The 25,131-nt window shown below is 40.4% G+C and overlaps 1 protein-coding gene across 2 annotated transcripts in view; it reads left to right on the top strand.

The window, feature by feature from the left end:
- Positions 1–25,131, top strand: part of ADCY2 (adenylate cyclase 2) — a 442,623-nt gene that overhangs the window by 303,426 nt on the left and 114,066 nt on the right. For both annotated transcript variants that reach the window (XM_074945057.1, XM_074945058.1), the window contains exons 6-10: positions 385–496; positions 5,597–5,724; positions 23,699–23,857; positions 24,236–24,368; positions 24,771–24,947. In XM_074945057.1, the coding sequence (XP_074801158.1) occupies positions 385–496; positions 5,597–5,724; positions 23,699–23,857; positions 24,236–24,368; positions 24,771–24,947 (709 nt within the window). The remainder of the gene's footprint in view (positions 1–384; positions 497–5,596; positions 5,725–23,698; positions 23,858–24,235; positions 24,369–24,770; positions 24,948–25,131) is intronic.

The following is a 25,131-nucleotide window of genomic DNA, read 5'->3' as shown; positions in this document are numbered from 1 at the left end:
AGATTATATAATGAGAAACCTGAAATATATTTGAAATTAAGGTTTTAATAATAATTATTTCCAAACCTGCTGCTGGAAAGATCTGGATCCTCTAATTAGACACAACAAAGTGTGCCCATGAAAGGAGCATAAGGAATAATTCTGTGAAGAATGTGTGATTATGTCTCAGTGCAATGGCATGTCATTACCTTATCACACAAAGTTGAAAAAAGATTTTTAAGGAGCTGTGAATATATGGCTTTGAGCAGCACCTTGATTCATGCATATGGGCCTGATTCTGCAATGTCCTGAGCACTTATTTTTGGATTTTTCTTAGGGGTAAATACTTCTTTATTCTAAAGCTAGGAAAACTGATAATCAAGTGTGTTTTCCTTTCCTTTGTAGTATTCTGTATGCTGATATTGTAGGATTCACTCGGCTGGCTAGTGACTGTTCACCTGGAGAACTGGTACACATGCTTAACGAGCTCTTTGGCAAGTTTGATCAAATTGCAAAGGTAATTATCTGCTACGGCTTTTCTCATTTCTGGTACAGCTGTTTATTATTACTGAGCAATGCTTTCCTCATGGGAACTCTACACTCTTTCCTCTTGGCAAGGACACAGTCTTCTGGGCAGCAATCCTGAGGCTTTAAGCAGGAGAGTGTACTGAAACCAGGTGGAGATTCTCCAGGAGGCTAAACCTGGTTCTAGTATGTAGACTATTCAATGCTTCAACTTAGGGAGTTCAGGGGCTAGTGTCCTCTGAAACTTTACAGAGAAATCCAATGTAGCCCTCTTGTACTAATGAGAACAATGTTTCTTCTTTGAGTGATTTTGTATTGCACTTCAGTTTGTGCATGTGCTCCTGGCACTGGTCAGTTTTAATTTAGCAGGGTCCATGTGGTTTGCATATGCGTCCCCGTTTTCCTTATGCTTTGTAACGAGGAAATAAAGGAGGCTGCTGGATCACCGCTATCTTAGTTCCTCATTACCTTTCATGGATTAGGATGCAGCTTCAGTCTTTGTGCTGACTTCTACTTCATAAAGAGTTTATAAGTATTGATTGCATTTATAGTTTCTTAGTTAGTTAGGAATTAGTTTAACAGAGGTCTGGTTCCTTCCTGCTGTAGTATCTGCAGGTTGTTCCCAAGTAGAACTAAGCAGCCTAGGGAGTTTCGGCTCCAAAAGTTCCTCATGGAGCAGGGAATGAAGGTGGGTGTAACCTCTGACTGAGGAGAACCACCTCTAAGTCAGCCTGAAGAAGGTAGGAATGGCCCCTTCTTCTTCTCCTGTGCTGCTCTAAGATCTCTGTGGCCTCCATTCCCACCTCTGACTATGAGAGACTGGAGAGCAAAGATAGGGCAGAAATGGAGAAGGGAGATATGAGTGATCCCATAAGGACAAGAGGGAAGGTTCCCCATCCAAGCCCTCTAAAAAGAGACAGAAGTTGTTTTAATTGGAACGTTGAGAGCTGCACACCAACTGTCCCTCTGAAGCTGCACAAATCCTATTTTTTCCCCTCCCTTTAAAGGCCTACTTTCCAACTACCTATCTGCCTAGACAGAAATCATGCCCAACAGATGGGTACAAAAGGTCATCTTCTCAGGTATACCATCCAGTTCTCTTCTCTCTACAGCCCCCTCCTCCTTCTCCCTTCTCTTTTGGGGACCCCTCTAATGAGAGCATTCTTCTGCAGGAGCCAGACTTGATCCTTGAGCTGAGGGCAATAGAACTAATATCTGCTACAGAAAGGCGTTCTATTTGAGGTAATTTCTCATCCATGTGAAGACATGATGTCATAAATATAAAGGGAAGGGTAAACCCCTTTAAAATCCCTCCTGGCCAGAGGAAAAATCCTCTGACCTGTAAAGGGTTAAGCTCGCTGGCACCTGACCAAAATGACCAATGAGGAGACAAGATACTTTCAAAAGCTGGGAGGAGGGAGAGAAACAAAGGGTCTGTGTCTGTCTGTATGCTGCTTTTGCTGGGGATAGAACAGGAATGGAGTCTTAGAACTTTAGTCAGTAATCTAGCTAGGTATGTGTTAGATTATGATTTCTTTAAATGGCTGAGAAAAGAACTGTGCTGAATAGAATGACTATTCCTGTCTGTGTGTCTTTTTTGTAACTTAAGGTTTTGCCTAGAGGGATTCTCTATGTTTTGAATCTAATTACCCTGTAAGGTATCTACCATCCTGATTTTACAGAGGTGATTCCTTTACTTCTATTAAAAGTCTTCTTGTAAGAAAATTGAATGTTTTTTCATTGTTCTAAGATCCAAGGGTTTGGGTATGTGGTCACCTATGCAAATTGGTGAGGATTTTTACCAAACCTTCCCCAGGAAGTGGGGTGCAAGGGTTGGGAGGATTTTGGGGGGAAAGACGTGTCCAAACTACGTTTCCCAGTAAACCCAGTTAAAGTTTGGTGGTGGCAGTGGATCCAGGGGCAAAGGATAAAATTAATTTATACCTTGGGGAAGTTTTAACCTAAGCTGGTGAAAGTAAGCTTAGGAGGTTTCCATGCAGGTCCCCACATCTGTACCCTAGAGTTCAGAGTGGGGAAGGAACCTTGACACATGGGGATAAAGACCAATTCTGGACTTGAGAGAACTGAACAAGAGCATCTGCCGCCTAAAGTTCAGAATGATGACCCTGTTCTCCATTATCCTGTTGCTGTAAATATAATGTAAAGTCCATTTATTCATGTCTGAATACTAGAGACATAACAGGATTTTTTTGAAGCATTCTTGATCCATTGCTAACTTCATATACACAGCAGCTGACCTCCCAGTGATCTGCCACACTCCATTTATCCATCTCCTCGTTGGTCATCTCCTACTGTGATGACCTGTTACTATTCCTTCCATGATAACTTTCTTGAGATTATTTCCATCTCTACCCTGATGTGCCTAAACTACATAAGTTTGCACCTGTTGATTTCCAAGAGTAAGTCTGCTTCTCTCCAATAATATTTCTAACTTAAGCATTCATCTTCTTTTCCATCCAGGAGATAACACAGGAATCTTTGACAGCACCACATCTTAGAGACTTAAATTTTCCTCATCAGCAACATTAGTTTTCCAGGATTTTACCTACGTATGTTGCTGTGGAAAAAATGAAGCTTTCCACCAGTCAAACCTTCATACATTTCAAAATGCCACAGGATTTCCACCCTTTCAAAAGAGAATCTATGGCTGAGCAAGCCATCACTAGTTTTTTTCAGATTTCCTTGGAGCAGCCTCCTTGGTTGGATATGTATGATCCCAAATAATTAAATTAACCTACTTTGGCAGCTTCAAGCATGATAGTTTTCATTTTATATCAAAGTTCATTTGGATTTTTCTCTTCTTTCACCTTTTGCAGTGCCTCAAACCCATTCTCAACAGAAGTCATGTAATTTTTGTTAACTTTGTAAAGTCCAGATACAGTGGACCTGCTGAACATCTTACCTTTTTAAGTTGTAACTTTATTTTTGAGGCTAACGGTTGATGGTCTGACCTGTAGTCTGCACTCGGGAAAGTATTTGTCCATTGGCTGCTCAATCCCCAGCGCCCCTCTATCATTATTTTATTATATAATTTAATGTATTGTTATTTAGTTCTTTATCATACCATTGGGTGACCTCCAGATAAAGAAATATATAGAATGTTGGGTGAAGATGGTGTTTGTTATGACCAGATGATAAGAACAGCAAAATTCAAATAAATACCTTTTTCTCCCATTTTATAAACCAAGACCATTGTTTCCCATTACTTCTTTATGAGAGATTTCCACTCCTACTTTGGGGAAGGGGTGGAATGGGGGAAGGGCCAGGGGCAGAGGGGGGTAGAGCACCCACGGGAAAGAGGGGAAGTCAGTACCTATGATTCCCCCTCATACAAAGACTAACTCACAGTGGTGTAGAGTAGAGGATCATTCTTTTGTGTGTTTGCACAGCACCTAGCATGGCGGGCCCAAATCCATGCTTTGGCCACTAGGCACTATGGCAATACACATACACATGTCCTAACTCAGATACCGAACACCTAGATACAAAAACCTCAGTTTTAGGCCAGCTTGTAGATGGGATGGCCTGGAGCTGTGGGGGAGGGGTTCAGTGATGGAGGAGAGGGTACACAAGCAGCAATACTAGGAAGAGCTATCAGGATCTAATGTGGCTCCTATGTAAGAATGAGATGCTAAATCATGTCATGAGGTTCCACAGATCCGCTCACTGTTTCCATCCTCTTTGCTAGGGGAAGGAATTCAGACGTTTCTGAAGAAAGCAAAATCTATCCTTCTAAGAGTTTCTCCTGTCTCGGTCTATGGCCTGGCATTTTATCAATAGTAGCTTCAGCTCTTCCAGCAAATTATTTGAGAGACTTGATGATAAAAGAGCAAAAATGACTCATTCAGTCAAAGTAAATATATTGTTGAGTTACCATATTATCGTGATTTCAGCTAAAAAAAAATGAATGGGAATAAAGAGGATTTCCCCCTCATTTTATTTATATTATTTATTTTATTTTACTTTTATAAATGTTCAGACCTGACTGGACTCTCATGGAGCATGTAAAAGTGCCTTACTAATATGGCAGACTACTTTCTGACTGGATGAATGTGCTGTCAAGTATTGATAGAAAGACTCTTTATATTGTCTTAAAGGAGTTCAGAGGTGTAGGAATATGATTTTGGTTGTTAAACCAAGGAAGTATTTAGAAACATTTCCACAGGGTCTCAAGTATAGAAGGCCATATATCTTGAGTTTCTAATTACAGACATGTCCCTGAAAGGTTGCTCTAATTTAGATTGTGGAGATTTTTTTTTAAATTTAATTTTATAGATCTCAGGAGCCAAGTAATACCATAAATACATGTTATAGGCTATGCCCTTTTCTGGTTTCACGTGTGAAGGAAAGTGGGTGAGAGAGACTAGGCTGCACATTCCTAGAAGCATAGAATGTCAGGGTTGGAAGGGACCTCAGGAGGTCATCTAGTCCAACCCCCTGCTCAAAGCAGGACCAATCCCCAGCTAAATCATCCCACCCAGGGCTTTGTCAAGCCTGACCTTAAAAACCTCTAAGGAAGGAGATTCCACCACCTCCCTAGGTAACCCATTCCAGTGTTTCACCACCCTCCTGGTGAAAAAGTTTTTCCTAATATCCAACCTAAACCTCCCCCACTGCAACTTGAGACCATTACTCCTTGTTCTGTCATCTGCTACCACTGAGAACAGTCTAGATCCATCCTCTTTGGAACCCCCTTTCAGGTAGTTGAAGGCTGCTATCAAATCCCCCCTCATTCTTCTCTTCTGCAGACTAAGTAAGCCCAGTTCCTCAGCCTCTCCTCATAAGTTATGTGCTCCAGCACCCTAATCATTTTTGTTGCCCTCCACTGGACTCTTTCCAATTTTTCCACATCCTTCTTGTAGTGTGGGGCCCAAAACTGGACATTATTCTCTAACAGCACTTTTAAACCTCCTCAGCGAGATCCTGTTCTTCCTTAACAAGATTTCTCCATCATAGTTATATCATTAGAAGTAACATACATCATGATATAACATAACTCCAGTCACTAGTCGTTTTGTTTATGTAATTTGTTATGTGACTGTCTTCTGATTGATTTTTCTTTTTCCTTCAGGAAAATGAATGTATGAGAATTAAAATCTTAGGTGATTGCTACTACTGTGTGTCTGGACTACCTATATCTCTTCAAAATCATGCCAAGAACTGTGTGAAAATGGGATTGGACATGTGTGAAGCCATAAAGTAAGTGCAGTGGTTTTGTAACTGGACAGTATTTTTCTGTCAACAGTAAAAATGTCATTCGTTTCCATCTGCAGTTCTGCTCTTGGTTTATGTATTTCAGTAGCTCTGTGTTCATGTTTCAAGTCCAGATCCAAAATGGCAATCTTGACTCTGTCTGCAGCAGCTGAAGATTGTTGAAATAAATTGTGTCAAGCTAAGGATATGGTCCCATCATTGTAAAAAGTATTAGTTAGACCACATTTGGATACAGTGTCTTATTTGGGTCACCTTTTTGGAGAAATGATTTAGTTATTTGGCCAACAACAAAGATGGTGATGAGAATGAAGGGGAGTACAAATGAGGGGAGATGTACTATGACAAATCCAGTGAGACAATACACAAGGTTCTTTTAGTCCAGTTTCATGGTAGGCACTCTTTTAAAATTATTATTACTACTAATAATTAAATTGCTGTTAAATATTTCTGTTATCAGTTATTCACAAAGAATTTTTTTCAGGGCTGTTAAAACAAACAAAGGATTCCCATGGTTAGAGTTTTAAACTAAGGGCCAGATTCACAGATGCATGCCGACTGCTTCCGCACTGCTCTAGCAATACAAAACAGCTGTAAAGCTGGCAGTTGTACTAGGTTTATATCAGCTTTACTTAAACAGAGTGCTCAGGTGGTATTAGTGAATCTGGTCCACATGAGATTGCTAGTCCGGTAGCAAGGATTTTTAGCAAATCTGTCAATTTTTTGTATGACTGGAGAATAGGTAAATCATACCTATATGTAAGAAAGAGGACAGGGCTGTCCCTACCCATAGGCAAAGTATGCAGCTGCGTAGGGCACCAGGAGCTCCAAATTTCCTGGTGCCCTGCGCAGCTGCGTGTTGCTCCAGCCCCTGCTCCACCTCTTCCCGCTCCTCTCCTGCTCTGCCCCCACTCCACCCCTTCCCCAAAGCCCCTGCCCCAGCCCCGCCCCCACTCCCCTGACGACTCCAGCAGGGGTCTGCTCTGCACTCACCGGCGGCGGTAAGTAGAGCGACCCGGCCCCAGCCTGCTCCACTCCGCCGGCTCCCATCCACAGTTCTCCCCTGCTCCCCAAGTCCCAAGGCTGGGAGCCTGGAGAGCAGAGCGGAGCTCCACTTCCCGCTGCCCCGTGAGTGCGGGGTCGGGCCTGCCCTGCGCTCACCAGGCGGCAGGAAGTGGAGCGACCTGGCCCCAGCCCGCTCCGCCCCGCCGGTGAGTGCTGGGGGGTGGTTTTCCCCTGCCCCCCAAGTCTGCTCCCTCCCAGCGGAGGCCTGGGGCCCCGTACAGGCCCCTCCCCCCCCGTGTGGGACTGCATAGGGCACCAAAATGGCTAGGGACGGCCCTGGGTGAGAGGAGCTTGGCTGCCGGTGGAATTGGCACCTATGGCGGGTCGCAGGAAATAACTCCGCCTGTAGTAGCCCCTTCTGGCCTTAAACTCTATAACTCTATGAGTTCCAAAGCCTTTCTTTGGACTAGAACAACAGCTTTTGTTTTTGATTCTGAACTGGTAGAGCCATTCTGTCTTGGATGGAAATGAATTTCCTGGGCTTGGAGAGTCTGGGGTTATGACAGCATCTAATGAGGACATGGGCATACCTGCGCATAGGTTAAGGTCTCAGTAGCCAGAATTGAGTTTGGAAAAGGCTACTTCTCTTGTAACGCATAGATAAAAAATGAAAACTGTTTGTCTTTAACAGACCACTTCTTTAGGGGAATGCATGTTGCTCACCAAAGAGTCTGTGTTAAGAATATTTCTTTTAATACAATTTAGTTAGGAAAATAAGTGCTAGCTGTTGATATGATTGTTGCTTTAGTTTTCTTAGATGTGGTTATTTGGTAGGTATTGTGAGGTTTTGTAAAGTTAATATTTACTTTTGAAAACCTGGTTCATTTTTACTCTTATTATTATTTACTCTGTAAGTATTTAGGCTAAGATTTTCAAAAGAGTTTTGTGCACCTAATTCAAGCCTTGGACTTGTAGATACCCTGAATAATATCTTTCTTTCTTCTTTTACTATGTGATTCCTCTGTTTATTTTCTGAAAGAATAATTAGAACTGGGAATAGGGGAATCTAAATGTAAAGTGATTGAAATCTCAGAGAGATTACACTTAGACCTGAGAATTTTGTACAAGAAAAATAAGGATCAGGGTGGATTGATATAAATTAAAGTGATTTAAATCAGCAAGCAGGAAACCTTGATTTAAATGATCAATTTTAATTGTTGTTTGCATTTCTACTCTTTAGTTATTTTTCTAAAGAAAGGTTGAGTCTTGTTAGCTAGTAACCATGAAAAGATACTATTTGCAACCAAATAGAATAGGTCTGTCAAGTGATCAAAAAAAATCAATTGTGATTAATCGTGTGACTAGAAGATTAATTGTGATTAATTGCATTATTAATTGCACTGTTAAACAATAATAGAATATCATTTATTTAAATATTTTTGGATGTTTCTACATTTTCAAATAGATTGATTTCAATTACAACACAGAATACCAAGTGTACAGTGCTCACTTTATACTTATTTTCATTACAAATAATTGCACTGTAAAAAACAAAAGAAATAGTATTTTTCAATTCATCTAATACAATGCAATCTCTTTATCATAAAAGTTAAACTTAAAAATTTAGAATTATGTACAAAAATAACTGCATTCAAAATTAAAACAATGTAAAACCTTAGAGCCTACACATCCACTCAGTCCTATTTTTTGTTCAGCCAAACAAGTTTGACAGACTTGTTTGTTTACATTTGCAGGAGATAATGCTGCCTGCTTCTTGTTCACAATGTTACCGGAAAATGAGTACAGCATTCACATGGCACTGTTATATTCAGCATCACAAGATATTTCCATGCCAGATGCGCTAAAGATTCCTATGTCCCTTCATGCTTCATCCATCATTCCAGAGGACATGCATCCATGCTGATGACAGGTTCTGCTCGATAACAATTCCAAGCAGTGCGGACTAACACATGTTCATTTTCATAATCTGAGTCATATGCCACCAGCAGAAGCTTGATTTTCTTTTCTGGTGGTTCGGGTTCTGTAGTTCTGCATCAAAGTCTTGCTCTTTTAAGACCTCTGAAAGCATGCTCCACACCTTATCCCTCTCAGATTTTGGAAGGCACTTCAGATTTTTAAACCTTGGGTCAAGTGCTTGTAGCTATCTTTAGAAATCTCACATTGGTACCTTCTTTGCATTTTGTCAAATTTGCAGCAAAAGTGTTCTTAAAATGAACAACATGTGCTGAGTCATCATCCAAGACTACTATAACGTAAAATATATGGAAGAATGTGGGTAAAACAGAGCCGGAGACTGCACCCAAGTGGTTCAGTCACAAATTTAATTAACACATTATTTTTTTAACGAGCGTCATCAGCATGGAAGCAGGTCCTCTTGAATGGTGGCCAAAGCATGGAGGGGTATATGAATGTTTAGCATATCTGGCACATAAACACCCTGCAATGGCATCTACAAAAGTCCCATGTGAATGCCTGTTCTCACTTTCTGGTGACATTGTAAATAAGAAGTGGGCAGCATTATCTCCCGAAAATGTAAACAAACTTGTTTCTCTTAGTGATTGGCTGAAGAAGAAGTAGGACTGAGTGGACTTGTGGGCGCTACAGTTTTTCATTGTCTTGTTTTTGAGTGCAGTTATGTAACAAAAAAAAAATCTACATTTGTAAGTTGCATTTTCATGATAAAGAGATTTCACTACAGTACTTGTATGAGGTGATCTGAAAAATAGTATTTCTTTTGTTTATCATTTTTACAGTGCAAAAATTTGTAATAAAAATAATAATAAAGTGAGCAGTGTACACTTTGTATTCTGTGTTGTAATTGAAATCAATATATTTGAAAATGTAGAAAAAAATCCAAAAATATTTAATAAATTGATGTTCTATTGTTTAACAGTGCGATTAAAACTGTGATGAATCATGATTAATTTTTAAGTTAATCCCATGAGTTAACTGGTTAATTGACAGCACTAAAATATAACCATTACATTAAATTTGGTGCGTCCTTTTCTTTTCTTTCACCTCCGCCCCCAACCAGGAGGATACAATATGTAACTATACTTACTTTTAATCAGATTCTTAGTTTTTATAGGTTTTTTTATGTTAGAAAAATGGAGAATGATGCAGTTATTTTTTCCTAGATGATGATTAATGTTTTAGTTGTGATTTCTATCAAGCTCTATTTGGATGGAAATTCAGTTTCATTTAAAAATTCTCAAAAACACCATATACATTTTTTTATTAACTTAAAAGTGCTGGATACATGAGAGAAAAAAATCAAAACACGTTTTGCATTTAAAATGAACTGATTTATTAATCAAAGGATGTATTATATGTAGTTAATGAACTGTACTAATTGTTTCTGCTCACCATGTCCTTCAGCATTTTACAACTAGTAGCTCTCATCCTCTTACACCTAGTTTTTATTCATAGATTGGCAGAAGAAAACAAGCTTTCCTACTTTTTCAACTCCCAATTGGTTTCTTTAACTTTGAATGAACTAATCTATGAAGTGAACTAGTTGAATAAACTGAAATGAAGAAAATATTCTCTTTCCACCTGCAGAAGAGAGTATTATCAGAAGCTGGGTTAGCACTTCAACAAACTCTGGCTCCAGGTACTAAGCTAGTGACTTCACCAATTCTGTGGTTTGAGTTTCTTTAAAAACTTGTCAGCAGACATATACTGCTTAATCTCTTGGGTAGTTTTTTGTTTTTGGATTTTTTTTTATTTAATGTAAATGATTTTAAGAGATTATAATAACCTATGTTAAGGCCTAAGCTTATCAATTTCAAATTGAATTATATTTTATTTGTAAAAAGAAAAAAGAAAAGGAGTACTTGTGGCACCTTAGAGACTAACCAGTTTATTTGAGCATAAGCTTTCGTGAGCTACAGCTCACTTCATCGGATGCATAGCATATCGTGGAAACTGCAGAAGACATTATATACACACAGAGACCATGAAACAAAACTTCCTCCCACCCCACTGTCCTGCTGCTAACAGCTTATCTAAAGTGATCATCAAGTGATCATCAAGGAAGGCCATTTCCAGCACAAATCAAGGTTTTCTCACTCTTCCCCCCCCCCCCCCCACACAGACACACATACAAACTCACTCTCCTGCTGGTAATAGCCCATCCCTCTTTGAAACCTCTCTTTATAATGCGCATGATAATCAAGGTGGGTCATTTCCAGCACTAATCCAGGTTTTCTCACCCCCCCCCCCCACACACCCTCCCTCCAAAAACCACACACACAAACTCACTCTCCTGCTGGCAATAGCTCATCTTACAATGTGCACAGCAATAATCCAAGTTTAACCAGAACGTCTTGGGGGGGGGGGGGGGGTTGTAGGAAAAAAACAAGGGGAGATAGGCTACCTTGCATAATGACTTAGCCACTCCCAGTCTCTATTCAAGCCCAAATTAATAGTATCCAATTTGCAAATGAATTCCAATTCAGCAGGAGAGTGAGTTTGTATGTGTGTCTGTGTGTGTGTGTGTGGGGGGGGGGGGGGGAGAGTGAGAAAACCTTGATTTGTGCTGGAAATGGCCTTCCTTGATGATCACTTTAGATAAGCTGTTAGCAGCAGGACAGTGGGGTGGGAGGAAGTTTTGTTTCATGGTCTCTGTGTGTATATAATGTCTTCTGCAGTTTCCACGATATGCTGTGCATCCGATGAAGTGAGCTGTAGCTCACGAAAGCTCATGCTCAAATAAACTGGTTAGTCTCTAAGGTGCCACAAGTACTCCTTTTCTTTTTTCTTTTTACGAATACAGACTAACACGGCTGTTACTCTGAAACCTATATTTTATTTAATTTTTTTCAAAATTTTAAAAAATTACTGATTTTTATCCATCCAGGTAAGGATTATTTTTGAACCTGTGGTAATGGAAAACAGTCAGGAAGATGGTTTAACCAGCATCTGAGTATTCTCCTGGTGCATTCCTGAGGGAGTGTGGGGTATGATTGGGGTGTCCTTATCTCTGGTTTCCAAAAAGAGCTCTTGGGACAGACAATTTACAGGATTGGCGAAATTGGTAAAGATGTCGTGGAGTCACCTTTGTCCTATCCCCATTTTTCCTTGCTTCACTGAGCACATCTCAGTTATGACTGAGAGTCTTATCTTAAACCTGTTCATTCAGAAAGTGAAGCTGGTGCAGAATGGGGTAGACCATCCATTAAGCAGAGATCTAATTGCACTATTTTAAGGTAGAAACATCAAATAAATGTACAAATTTAAATATTTTTGGAGGTACTCTCCTATAACAACCAAATACTTCAGTTCGTGTTAGTCTATTTCTAGGATGTTTTTGGCACTTAAACAACTATTAATGTGTTCTTATACTAATTATGCTCAATAACTTAACAAAACTCACCACTAGTAATAAAGTCCAAGTACTCTTTGGCAAGCTTCCTATATGTCATAAAATATTACATCATCTAGATGTCCAGATTTTTGGTAGTGCTCTCTGTGATTTGTTGTAACAGTGAATTGGACTTTAGTTTTAAAGATTACATAGCTTTTTTGTAAGCTTCAGTTTCTAGTTGCAATGTTTCTGCATCAGTTCATTCAAAGAGTATCTATACATGGTATTAGCAACTACCTGGAACTTACCAGGTACACTCTGCCTTTGTATTGCACCTGTCATGCATAATATGGCTTCTTTAGATCATGGGTCTCAAACACACAGCCAGTTATTTCCTGCGACCCGCCATAGGTGCCGACTCCACCGGCAGCCAAGCTCCCCTCACCCAGGGCCGTCCCTAGACATTTTGGTGCTCTATGCAGCCCCCGCCCCCGGGGGCAGAGGTGGGGGCTTTAAGCGAAGTAATTCTAAAAGTAAACGCATGTTTTGTCGTTTGAGTGGAGGTGCATTACTGACTGTTTATATTTTATTAAACCCCTCTTCGCATTACAGTTTTTAAAAAGTTAATACATTGACTTTTAATAACATACTATATTACTCTTCGTTTTTTTTTCATTTTTAACTATACTTTTGTATTGTTGTGTGAAAAGGTTTCAGTGATGCGGCCCTCGGGCCAATGTACTAGTCCTCATGTGGCCCTCGTGGTGATTTGAGTTTGAGATCCCTGCTATAGATTGTGTGTACCTGGTTTCATCTGACCTTGCAATAATACTCCCCCTAATTCATAATTACACACATCCATGCTTACTGGCATCACAGATGTAACTTAAGTTACTTAAGTATTGATTCTTGAGACAGTAATTCTTTCAATCTATTGGATACCTGTTTTTGTGGTTTACTCTAGTAGAGGTACCTGAGTGGGTAGGTAGATGGATAGAATAGGAAGTGCTCTTGCATATCAGGCATTCATTGAAAGGATGTAGCCTTTCTGAAAGGCTGGATTGATATCTTCCTACTTGGTGAATCATATATATTATTATTTTCAGTACTGGAATGGAATCAGGAGGGTGCATTTCCTTAATGTTTTTTTAAAAATCCAGATACAAAAGTATGTCTTCCCCCTTTACATCACTTTGTTATTTATGGTACAAGTATTTATTTTTATTGAGCTTGAGACTTATGGACTTCATTGTTTCCAATGAAATATTTTTTTCCATTGAACATTATATTATCATGTGTCTCTTTTGTATGGTCATATACAAGAATACCATCCAGTATTAGCAACTACTACTTCTAGGTGCAACAGGAACTCTGGTATTTTCTTTTGGAAGCTCTTAAGTACACTAATGATTCCATACAAACGTTTTTGGTAATAATACTGTCCAAATGTTGTGATACAATTGTTATCTGTATGAGAGAGACAAGATGGGTGCGGTAATGTCTTTTATTGGACCAACTTCTGTTGGTGAGGAAGTTTTTTTTTTCACCAAAAGAAGTTGGTCTAATAAAAGATACTACTTCACCCATCATTTCTTTCCAATATCCTGGGACCAACAGAGCTACAACACTTCAAACGGTTATCTGTATGAGAAAGGTAAGTTATAAACCACACATTGGTTAAATAGTTTAATTAACCAGCTTTTAAAGCTGATAAGAAATTACAAAAAGCAAAATAAAGATGGTTAGGTGATAGCGTTCACAATGTTAAAAAATGAACTCAAAATAGGCAGTTACAACTTTCAAGAAATAATAAATCAATTCACTAATTCAAGGTCTTATTACAGCCTTGTGACAAAAGGAAACTTCTGTACTACTCTGGGCAGGTGATTTTGGTATCGGCATGGAATTGTGGATTCTTAAGCATGGATCCTTACTTACTTCCAGCCAAGTTTATATGCCACTAGAATTATGGGACTGCTCAAATCAGTTCAACCAAACAATTCTACAATAGAATTTCAAAATTTAGACAAATAATTATCAAAGAATGTCAATTCAGTTCAAAATTATGTTGGCCAAGAGATACTTATAGCCAACCTTTGCCACTTACATATGCACAGGGATATCACACATTAAGCCAAAAACATAATATTCAGTTCTCTTGACCACAAAATCTGCATGATTTTTAGGCTGAATCTTTGAAACACTTCTGGTTTCTCACAATAATTTTTGCTGCAGAGAAGCCCAGTTTCCCATTACAAATAGTACTAGGCTTAGTTATGATGAGTTCCTCAATGCTCTCAACTGCTTATTGATTTAGGGTAACTTCTAGACAACTAAGACGAATCTTGTTAGCGAAATACAAGAACACATCATACATTTAATGTATTAAGAATATTTTAACTCAAGTGTGTACTTTTGAGAAGTATTTAGCTTACTGGGAACAGGGTGCCACTTGGGGAAACAATATGCTTATAAAAGTAATTATTTTGTTTATCAGTTGCAATGACTGGTTTCTTGAGACTGATAAGAGAGTTCATTCAGGTGTTGTGTTAGCTGTATTCTTATTCTCTTTCTGGATTTCAAGCAATATCCCTAGATGAGACTTGAAAGACAGTTAATAGAGTGCTTGTTAGTGATAAGATTTTATATTGGCCAGGTATACCAAAAGAAGGACAGGAGACACTTGATATGGTTTTAATCAGGCCACAACTTTATTATCAGATGTCTGGGATTACCTGGCAGATCAAGTGTACAGTACAGGTAACTCCATGATCATTTCAGTTTCGCCAGCTCACCCCCCGACCCTTTTTCCATCCAGGTGCCCCAGCCAACCCATTGCTGGGACCTTATCATCCCTCCTACCCCTCCTCCCCGCAAATGGGGGTTAAGTTGGGCTATAAGCAAGTTAAAGAAGTATGAGCTGGATGAATGGACTATAAGGTGGATAGAAAGCTGGCTAGATTGTCGGGCTCAACGGGTAGTGATCAATGGCTCCATGTCTAGTTGGCAGCCGGTATCAAGTGGAGTGCCCCAAGGGTCGGTCCTAGGGCCGGTTTTGTTCAATATCTTTATTAATGATCTGGAGGATGGTGTGGATTACACCCTCAGCAAGTTTGCAGATGACACTAAACTGGGAGGAGAGGTAGATACGCTGGAGGGTAGGGATAGGATACAGAAGGCCCGAGACAAATTAGAGGACTGGGCCAAAAGAAATCTGATGAGGTTCAACAAGGACAAGTGCAGAATCCTGAACTTAGGATGGAAGGATCCCATGCACCGCTACAGACTAGGGACCGAATGGCTAGGCAGCAGTTCTGCAGAAAAGGACCTAGGGGTTACAGTGGACGAGAAGCTGGGTATGAGTCAACAGTGTGCCGTTGTTGCCAAGAAGGCCAATGGCATTTTGGGATGTATAAGTAGGGGCATTGCCAGCAGATCGAGGGACGTGATCGTTCCCCTCTATTCGACACTGGTGAGGCCTCATCTGGAGTACTGTGTCCAGTTTTGGGCCCCACACTACAAGAAGGATGTGGAAAAATTGGAGTGAGTCCAGTGGAGGGCAACAAAAATGATTAGGGGACTGGAACACATGACTTATGAAGAGAGGCTGAGAGAACTGGGATTGTTTAGTTTGCAGAAGAGAAGAATGAGGGGGGATTTGATAGCTGCTTTCAACTACCTGAAAGGGGGTTCCAAAGAGGATGGCTCTAGACTGTTCTCAGTGGTAGCAGATGACAGAATGAGGAGTAATGGTCTCAAGTTGCAGTGGGGGAGGTTTAGGTTGGGTATTAGGAAAAACTTTTTCACTAGGAGGGTGGTGATACACGCGAATGCATTACCTAGGGAGGTGGTGGAATCTCCTTCCTTAGAAGTTTTTAAGGTCAGGCTTGACAAAGCCCTGGCTGGGATGATTTAGTTGGGCATTGGTCCTGCTTTGAGCAGGGAGTTGGACTAGATGACCTCCTGAGGTCCCTTCCAACCCTGATATTCTATGTTTCTATGATAAGGAAGGGGGGTTAGCTCCATGCCATACCAGTCATAGGAGCCCTGAATTCCTTCCCTGCCCAATTCAGTTCTTTAAGAAACATCTGCTTTTTAAATCCTTTACCAAGCCATTTATCCGGTCACTATATCCCTTCCCTATGTAGTATCTGTGCTGGACATCCGCCCCACGCTTATGTAACAAGTTGCGACATCAGAGCCTAATTCCCTTCCTTACTCACCATAACAAAGTGCCCCCCTGAACCTGCTGTGAGGAAGGCAAAAAAAATCTAGTCTACCTTGGCCAATCTGGTGGTGAGGGAAAAATTCCTTCCCAGCCCCTCTAGAAAGAAGCGACTAACACAATGCCCTCAGCAGATCCTGACCAAACCTGGTATTTTGCTACCTCCAAGGGGCGGGAGGGTGGATGTTGCTCCACCTAGTTTGTGGAAAAGGGGCTTCTCCCGCCAGCCTTGCCCTTGATCAACTTCCCAGCCCTGCCAGTCCCTGGGGGATGGGTCAGCATCACCACACTAACCCACTCTACTTTTCAGCAGCTCCTGAGCCTCTCACTCACTCCCCACCCATAAAGCACTATACTGCTTCCCCCAGAGAGCCAGACAATACCCGCCCCCTCCTCCACTTAAGGTGCAGTGCAGTCATTTTACCAAGCAAAGGGCACTCTTGCTTTCCAGGCAATGACAGTTTGCTCCGTCTCTCTATTCCAGCTGTTTTGGCTTCTGGGAACAAAATAGGACATTTTATTGTAGTGGCATGGCAGCACTGCTGTAGTTAAGGTCGCACCACAACATCTGTTTAATGGTCAACCTTTCTAAGTCCTTTAAAATGTACGTGCTTTGTCAGATTCCTTTAAAATTTGGTATGCCTCAGAAGGGTCCAGTGGTGGGGTAGTAGCCCACATTTGGAGTCATCTGAGCACAGGATTCCAGAGATATCAGCCCCCCAAAAAACAGCCATTTAAAAAAAATTCTAGGTTGAGGGGGGCGGCATTCTCCCAGAGCTAGAGATCAAACTGTTGATGTGATGCAGGTTAAAATGGTCTCAATCTGTCAAGTTTTACCCAACATAGTGCATGGTACCCACTAAATCTTTGGGTGTCCCAAAGTGAGAAAAGTATTTAAGAAAATGCATGTTTGTTTGTTTTTCACTGTGCATGCACCAAAACAGAAAAATGACTAGAGGTGTTTCCATTCCCACCATTTCATATGCTTTAAAGTTTGTAAGTGCTCTAAAATTTGAACAGCTAATTGAACTGCTTTGAAATTTGGTGTACTTCATGGGGGCATCGTGTCATTTGACCAGTTTTGGTTCCCTCTAATTTTTCCCATGCATGTGTGGAGTGAATTTTGTTGTGTGTATCAATAGGGAGGTGATGTGTGGCGGGGGTAGGCCTGTGGGGCTTGGAGTGTGGGAGAGGATTCAGAGCTGGAGCAGAGGGTTGGGGTGCAGGGGGGTGAGGACTCCAGCTGGAGGTGTGGGCTCTGGGCAGGGGCCGGAGATGAGGGGTTTGGGGTGCAGGCTGCCCCGGGGCCCACGGCGGGAAGAGAGGACTCCCCCCAGCCCTCTCTCACCACAGCAGCACCTGGGCTGGGGGGACGAGGCGCCCCTCCCCGGCCGCAGCAGCACCTGGGCTGGGGCCGCAGAAGAGGCACCTTCACGTCTCCCCACCACAGCCCTGAGCACCTGTGCGACCCTTGATAGGCTTGGCCGCGCAGCTTAGAGGAAACTTAGCATTTGACCAAGATTTGGGGTCATTTGACTAAGGAGTTCCCAAGTTAGACTCACCAGCCTCTAAAAAGCTTGTTTCTTCCTGCTTTGTACTGTTAAACCGAGGGGTACTGATGACTGGATGAATCACAGACCGCTTGATGCCTGTGAACTCACTCTAAATTAACATAACTAAGGGCAAATTAATCACAAGCCCCTACCTAAGACAAAAGGAGTTTTGAGTGGCCGGAGGTTGCTACACATTGTGAATTGTGGGTAGCAAACCCTTGCCCCATCCCAACCCTTGCCTGCACCCAACCCCCTGCCCCAATCAAGGTATCTCACTTTATTTTCATTTACTTCCTATTACTTATAATATAGGAGAAGGATGCAGAAAAAAAGAATGAAAAATGGGTGAGAGATAAGAGAGAATGGGTCTTGGTCTTTTTCTTGGCTGGGTCTTGGGCAGGGGGAGGGCGAAAATGAAGCTGCGCATAGGGCCCCCTAACTCTAAATCTGCCACTGCAAAACCTAGAAGGAAAAAGAATGTTCGTGGAAGGATGTCATCTAATATGCATAGGATTTATTTTTCTCTTTGAAATTTTTTTTTAGTTGTTTCAGGTCAACACATATGTGGACACTGAGGCCCTGAACTACAAAAGTAAAACACTTTGATACTAAAACTAGCAATTGTGCATAGATTTTGCTGTACATATCAGGATAATTTCAGCTCCAGTGGCCCCTAAAGTAAAAGAGGAATTAGACCAAATTGTTAGGTGATAGAAAAAAAATAGAGAGCCTAGTTAGTCATCTGTGGTCTTAGTCCCTTATTCAGCCTGGTTCTTAAACACATGACTCTCCCAACTGAAGTAAAAAGTTGTGATTATTCCCATGTAAATATGTGAATAGTCCTACTTATCATCTTTATTTCAGAATGCTTTACTTCTGTGGTCTACATTACACATTATGGAGTCAACATGCCTTACAGTTATTGCCTTACTTATAAAGGAGCTCAGTTCCCACGACTCCCATCAAGCTATATGCACATATGTTTCCTGTTGTGCTAACAGCAATTGTACCTCAGTTGGGTGGCTTAAGCGTAAAGCTAAGCTGGGGGAAGGAGTATAGTGCTGTCCTGCGAGGTAAGATTGAAAAAAATGGGTTTGTTTAGTCTGGAGACGAGAAGACTGAGAGGGGACATGATAATCCTTTTCAAGTACATAAAAGGTTGTTACAAGACGTAGGGAGAAAAATTGTTCTCCTTAACGTCTGAGGATAGGACAAGAAGCAATGGGCTTAAATTGCAGCAAGGAAATTTAGGTTGGACAATAGGAAAAACTTCCTGATTGTCCGGGTGGTTAAGCACTGGAATAAATTGCCTTGGGAAGTTGGGGAATCTCCATCATTGGAGATTTTTAAAGAGCCGATTAGACAAACACTTGTCAGGGATGGTCTAGAGAATAATTAGTTCTTCCAGGAGTGCAGAGGACTGCACTAGATGACCTCTTGAGGTCCCTTCAGAGTCATACAATTCTATGATTCTATATCAAAGAAATATTCTACATTTCATTTTAGATTCTGTTGTTGTTTTTCCTTCACCTCTCTCCCGCACAACCATCTGGTGGCCTTCTCAATTAAATATTACTCAACTAGAGGTTCTCAACAGCTGTCTTTGATTTAATCTCATGAAATTCTTTCTTGTTCAGAGAACATTTTCATTGACATGAAAGTAATTGTTGGAACAACAAAAACCCTTTAAATAGGGTGAGCATTCAGTTTCTGTAGTCCTGATTCAGCAATGCACTTCAGCATGTATTTAAGACTGGGATTTTCATGGGACCCAAAGTGCCCACATCCCAAATGAAATCAAATTAAATGGGATTTGGGCACTTTAACTCCCTCAGGCTCCTTTGAAAAATCCTAGCCTAAGTGCTCTGCTGAATTTCTGTGTGTATATTCTTAATTTCTATATCTAGTTGCCTGTATGCATATTTATTCAAGTCAGAAAGCCAGTTAGGCCCCAGATCAGCAAGGCACTTAAGCACATGCCTAATTTTAAAAATGTGAGTAGTTCCACAGCCTTAGACATTTTGCATCCATAACTCTAATTTACAATAGTCTTTCTAATTCTTCTTTGTTAATACATCCCTCCTTAAGGAAATCCAAAAGAAACCAAGAACTTGCTTTGGTTTCTTCTGAAAAAGCCTACTGGTTAGCCAGAGCAGCACTTTATCTTACATTAAAAATATTAAGAAGAAAAGAAAGCATTTTAACTATTTTTTTAATGATTCAACCCTTTTAATATAGCTCTTTTTACACAGGATATACAGTAATTGCTTCCAACCTTTTGCATCAACAGACTTCCCATTCCATGCCACTCTTCCTTACATGAAATTGTTTCTAATGTGTCTTTAAAGTGCCTTTTCTTCAATTAAATTTTATTATTCCAATCTTATTGTCCTGGGTATAATAGCAATAAAAGTTCATAATGATTTGATTTACGAAACTGTATTTTGTAATACTTAATAAATAATGGTTTATTTTCTTTACAGTATTCTGTAGCCTGTTTCATGATCTGAGGATCAACACAATTTATTTCTTGTAAGCTTTCCTGGGTTGTGTTTTTGTTTGTTTTTTTGCATCACTGTAATAACAGATCAAAATGGAATAATCTCAGTATAACGTTCTGATGACTTCTGATACTCATATTTCTTTGTTGTTTTGACTTCTGTATGGAGCACATTCTGCTCTCTCTTCCTCAGCTGTGGAGAGCACATTATTCAGCAGAAACTGTGTGGTCATTGGGTAGGGAACATGGGTTACGATTTGAGAAGCACTGACAGGGCATTTGAGTCCTCTGTAAATGGCAAAGTTTTGTGGGCTCTGTCCATGCTCCCACACAGCAAGGACAGGGAAAAGTTGGTGTGGGGAAGGAAAGCTGTGCTCCCCAGTTAAACTTTTGCTAGACAGATACATTGGCCATCCGTGAAGCAAAGATATGGCAGTAACAGACAACTGTAGCCTTAGAGCTTCAGTTAGCAGCAGCAGCAGCGTGAGTTATGAGGATTCATTGCTACTCCCACTGCTCCCAGAAACCCTCTGTGTCAAGAATGAAAACCAACTCAGAGTTTGTGAGTGTCATAAATATAAAGGGAAGGGTAAACCCCTTTAAAATCCCTCCTGGCCAGAGGAAACTCCTCTCACCTGTAAAGGGTTAAGAAGCTAAAGGTAACCTCGCTGGCACCTGACCAAAATGACCAATGAGGAGACAAGATACTTTCAAAAGCTGGGAGGAGGGAGAGAAACAAAGGGTCTGTGTGTCTGTCTATATTCTGTCTTTTGCCGGGGATAGATCAGGAATGGAGTCTTAGAACTTTTAGTAAGTAATCTAGCTAGGTACGTGTTAGATTATGATTTCTTTAAATGGCTGAGAAAAGAATTGTGCTGAATAGAATAACTATTTCTGTCTGTGTATCTTTTTTGTAACTTAAGGTTTTGCCTAGAGGGGTTCCTCTATGTTTTGAATCTAATTACCCTGTAAGGTATCTACCATCCTGATTTTACAGGGGGGATTTCTTATTTCTAATTTCTTCTATTTTTATTAAAAGTCTTCTTGTAAGAAAACTGAATGCTTTTTCATTGTTCTCAGGTCCAAGGGTTTGGGTTTGCAAATTGGTGAGGCTTTTTATCCAACATTTCCCAGGAAAGGGGGGGTGCAAGTGTTGGGAGGATTGTTCATTGTTCTTAGGATCCAAGGGTCTGGGTCTGTAGTCACCTAGGCAAATTGGTGAGGCTTTTTACCAAACCTTGTCCAGAAAGTGGGGTGCAAGGTTTTGGGAAGTATTTTGGGGGGAAAGACGTGTCCAAACAGCTCTTCCCTAGTAACCAGTATTTCTTTGGTGGTGGTAGCGGCCAATCCAAGGACAAAGGGTGGAATATATTGTACCTTGGGGAAGTTTTGACCTAAGCTGGTAAAGATAAGCTTAAGAGGTTTTTCATGCAGGTCCCCACATCTGTACCCTAGAGTTCAGAGTGGGGGAGGAACCTTGACAGTGAGAGAAACACACAGAGAAAAATGTGACCTTGAAACCTGATTCAAGCTAATTAAAATCCTCAAATTTCATGTAAGATTTGTCAACTTTGTGACCTAAAATGAAATGCAGGGGCCAATTTGCTATCTTACTTTTGGTCAGGATGTCACTGGAAAAAGATTTAGGGCCTAAATTTCAACTGCCTTTGACCCTTGTGTTAGCCACCTGTACAAAGCACTTGCTAAATACTGCTGTTCTGATTTGGTAGCATTTTATACCTGCTTTGCACAGATGGCTAACACAATGCACAGATGTAAATGACTATCAAGGATGCAAGGTAGGGGAGAAAATAAATAAATAAAGCTGGGAGAACTTTGTCCTCTCTGCTGTTCTCTGCTGAAGCACAAAAAACTCCCAAGGATGTTGATTTTCCGTAGTAGTCTGTTAAAAAGATGTATTGCACTAAAGTCCTGCTGAACAAAGCTGCATTTATCTTACGCTGACTGCTTACAGAGATCACTTACAAACTGTATGTCAGCTACAGAAAAACTGTGTACAAGAGCAGTAGTAGAAAGGAAACATGCATTATCAAGTGAATGGGGCCTAGAATATCTGAGAACTCCAACCCCATCTTTCATAAAAATAATTTTGAAGCATGATTTGAAGCATTGGCAGTCAAATAAAACTCCACCAATTTTCACCTTCTGGGCCAAAGACCATTTCAGAAATGTTACAGGAAGATAGGATTTGCCATACCAGATTAAACCAGACATCCATTAGGTCCAGTGCCCAATTTCTGCCCAAGCCAATTCTTGGTGCTTGAGAAGAAAGAGAAATGACTGTGCCATATTTGTTCCATAATTCAACAGGCAAGTAATCATAGAATATCAGGGTTGGAAGGGACCTCAGGAGGTCATCTAGTCCAACCCCCTGCTCAAAGCAGGACTAATTCCCAGTTTTTGCCCCAGATCCCTAAATGGCCCCCTCAAGGACTGAGCTCACAACCCTGGGTTTAGCAGGCCAATGCTCAAACCAGTGAGCTATCCCTCCCCCCACATTACTATAAGTTAATGTGGTACCATTCTTTCCCTTAGACTGGTTATGTTACCAAGATCATGTACCAGACCCTACAATAACTACTGCATATGGATCTCTTTGTAGCAGTATTTCATACTGCCACTCTGAACCTCCCAAACCAGATTTCCCATGCTCAGTATTTTCCAAGTTTGATACATGGGGATCACAAGTACTGTGAGTGTTTTCTGCCTCCTAACAAAATAATCTGAGGGTTAGATTAACCAGTGTGCTTCAGCTGCTTTCCATTGTATTAACCGGCCATATATACAGGACTACAGCTGCTTTGTGTCACTGGAGTGGTGTAGAAGTGATTAGTTTTGCACCTTCATTCCATGGAGTTGAAAACATTTACAAACATTAATAACACTTCTTTTGAGGTAGGTAAATATTATAGGTTAACTGAGGTACAGAGATGTTACATGAGTTATCGAAGATCTCACACATACTTGGCAACAGAGCTGGGATAGAACAAAGATCTTCCAAAGAGTTGCACTTCAAACTTAGTCAGAAGGCCAAGTTTCTCCTCTGTATGGCTTACTATTCCTCAAATAATTAACATAGGTATTAAAAAAGGGAACTCTAGTTTGGACTTTAGAATGAGTATTTGTTGCAAACAAATGGTTCAAAAAATGTGACAACAGTGATAACGTATAAAAAGTAAACCTTTTAGTAAAAGAAAATATCTGAGTAACCTCCTGGTATTAGAGATAAATGAAATAAGGTACCATTATCACTGTTGTTTGGCTTTCTGGTAAATTCAAAATTATGGACCCATGTTGTATCCTAACATGATTATTCTTCTTAATTGTAGGAAGGTCAGAGATGCAACTGGAGTTGATATCAATATGCGTGTAGGAGTGCATTCTGGAAATGTTCTTTGTGGTGTTATTGGGCTACAGAAGTGGCAGTATGATGTATGGTCACATGATGTTACACTGGCAAACCACATGGAAGCTGGAGGAGTCCCAGGGTAAGACTTTGTATACATGAACTTTAATACAATTTCCTATCAAATAAATAATATATAGATAATTGATGGTAGAACTTTATGAAGAAATCTTAACCAGGACTTAGAGCTTCTTATCAATATTATCAATATGTGTTAGTTGTTTCCCTGAGGGAAGGTATGAGTCGAGCTGATACTTTTTATATTGAAAACCCCAGATTTGTTGCTTTCTACCTGATTTGTACACATAAGAACTTTTGAAAATGGCACCCTTAATTATTGTATCTTTAATTTGCAAAACTCTATATAGGATAACTGTTGAATTTTTTTCAGTTATAAATAATGCTATAAATTAATATTTCTAATATTCCATAATAATTTATTTAACAAACATAATTTCAGCCGTGTTCACATTACTTCAGTCACCTTGGCACATTTGAATGGCGCATACAAAGTGGAAGAAGGGGATGGAGATGTAAGGGACCCATATCTGAAGGAGCATAATGTTAAAACCTACTTTGTAATCAATCCCAAGGTTAGTAGTACTTGCATTTTGCTGTCAACCATAGTTTTGTTTTTAAACACACCTGTACACAAAATGTTACTCAGAGAACAATGATTTTGACTTAGTGTTGCCAAGAAGTACTAAACAAACATTACCTGGATTGGAAAAGAAACCTTCTGTTTGATATATACAGTAATGGCCGGATCCTGAGAAGAAATGAACTTCTGCAACTCCTATTGGAGCCACTGGGAATTGCATGCTCTCAGCACCTCTCAGTTATAGTTAAATGTATGGATATATAGTATTATATAAAAGCTGAGAGAGTGCACATATGTTTGCATGTGTGTGAGTGCACACGTGTGTTTTACAACAGGATTTAAGCATGTACTATATTAAATCATTGACAAATATTCATCTTTTTTTCCCCTTCAGGGAGAAAGGCGAAGTCCTCAGCACCACTTCAGACCCCGGCATACCTTAGATGGAGCTAAGATGAGGGCCTCTGTCCGCATGACTCGGTACCTGGAATCTTGGGGTGCAGCCAAGCCGTTTGCACACTTACACCACAGGGACAGCATGACCACTGAAAATGGCAAGATTAGTACCACAGTATGGGCCTATTTATGTCATTTCAAACTATATAGCTATTTTGAAAGAAAAATTAAATCCTTGGTATTAAATGTTCTATTATTTCCTGAGACAAGGTGGGTGAGGTAAAATCTTTTATTGGATCAACTTCTGTTAGTGAAAAAGACAAGCTTTTGAACTTACATGGACCTCTTCTTCAGGTAAG

This window comes from Natator depressus, chromosome 2, assembly GCF_965152275.1.
Source record: "Natator depressus isolate rNatDep1 chromosome 2, rNatDep2.hap1, whole genome shotgun sequence".
NCBI lineage: Eukaryota > Metazoa > Chordata > Testudines > Cheloniidae > Natator > Natator depressus.
Note: the sequence above shows the minus strand (reverse complement) of the source record. Positions and strands in the feature narration are given on the sequence as shown.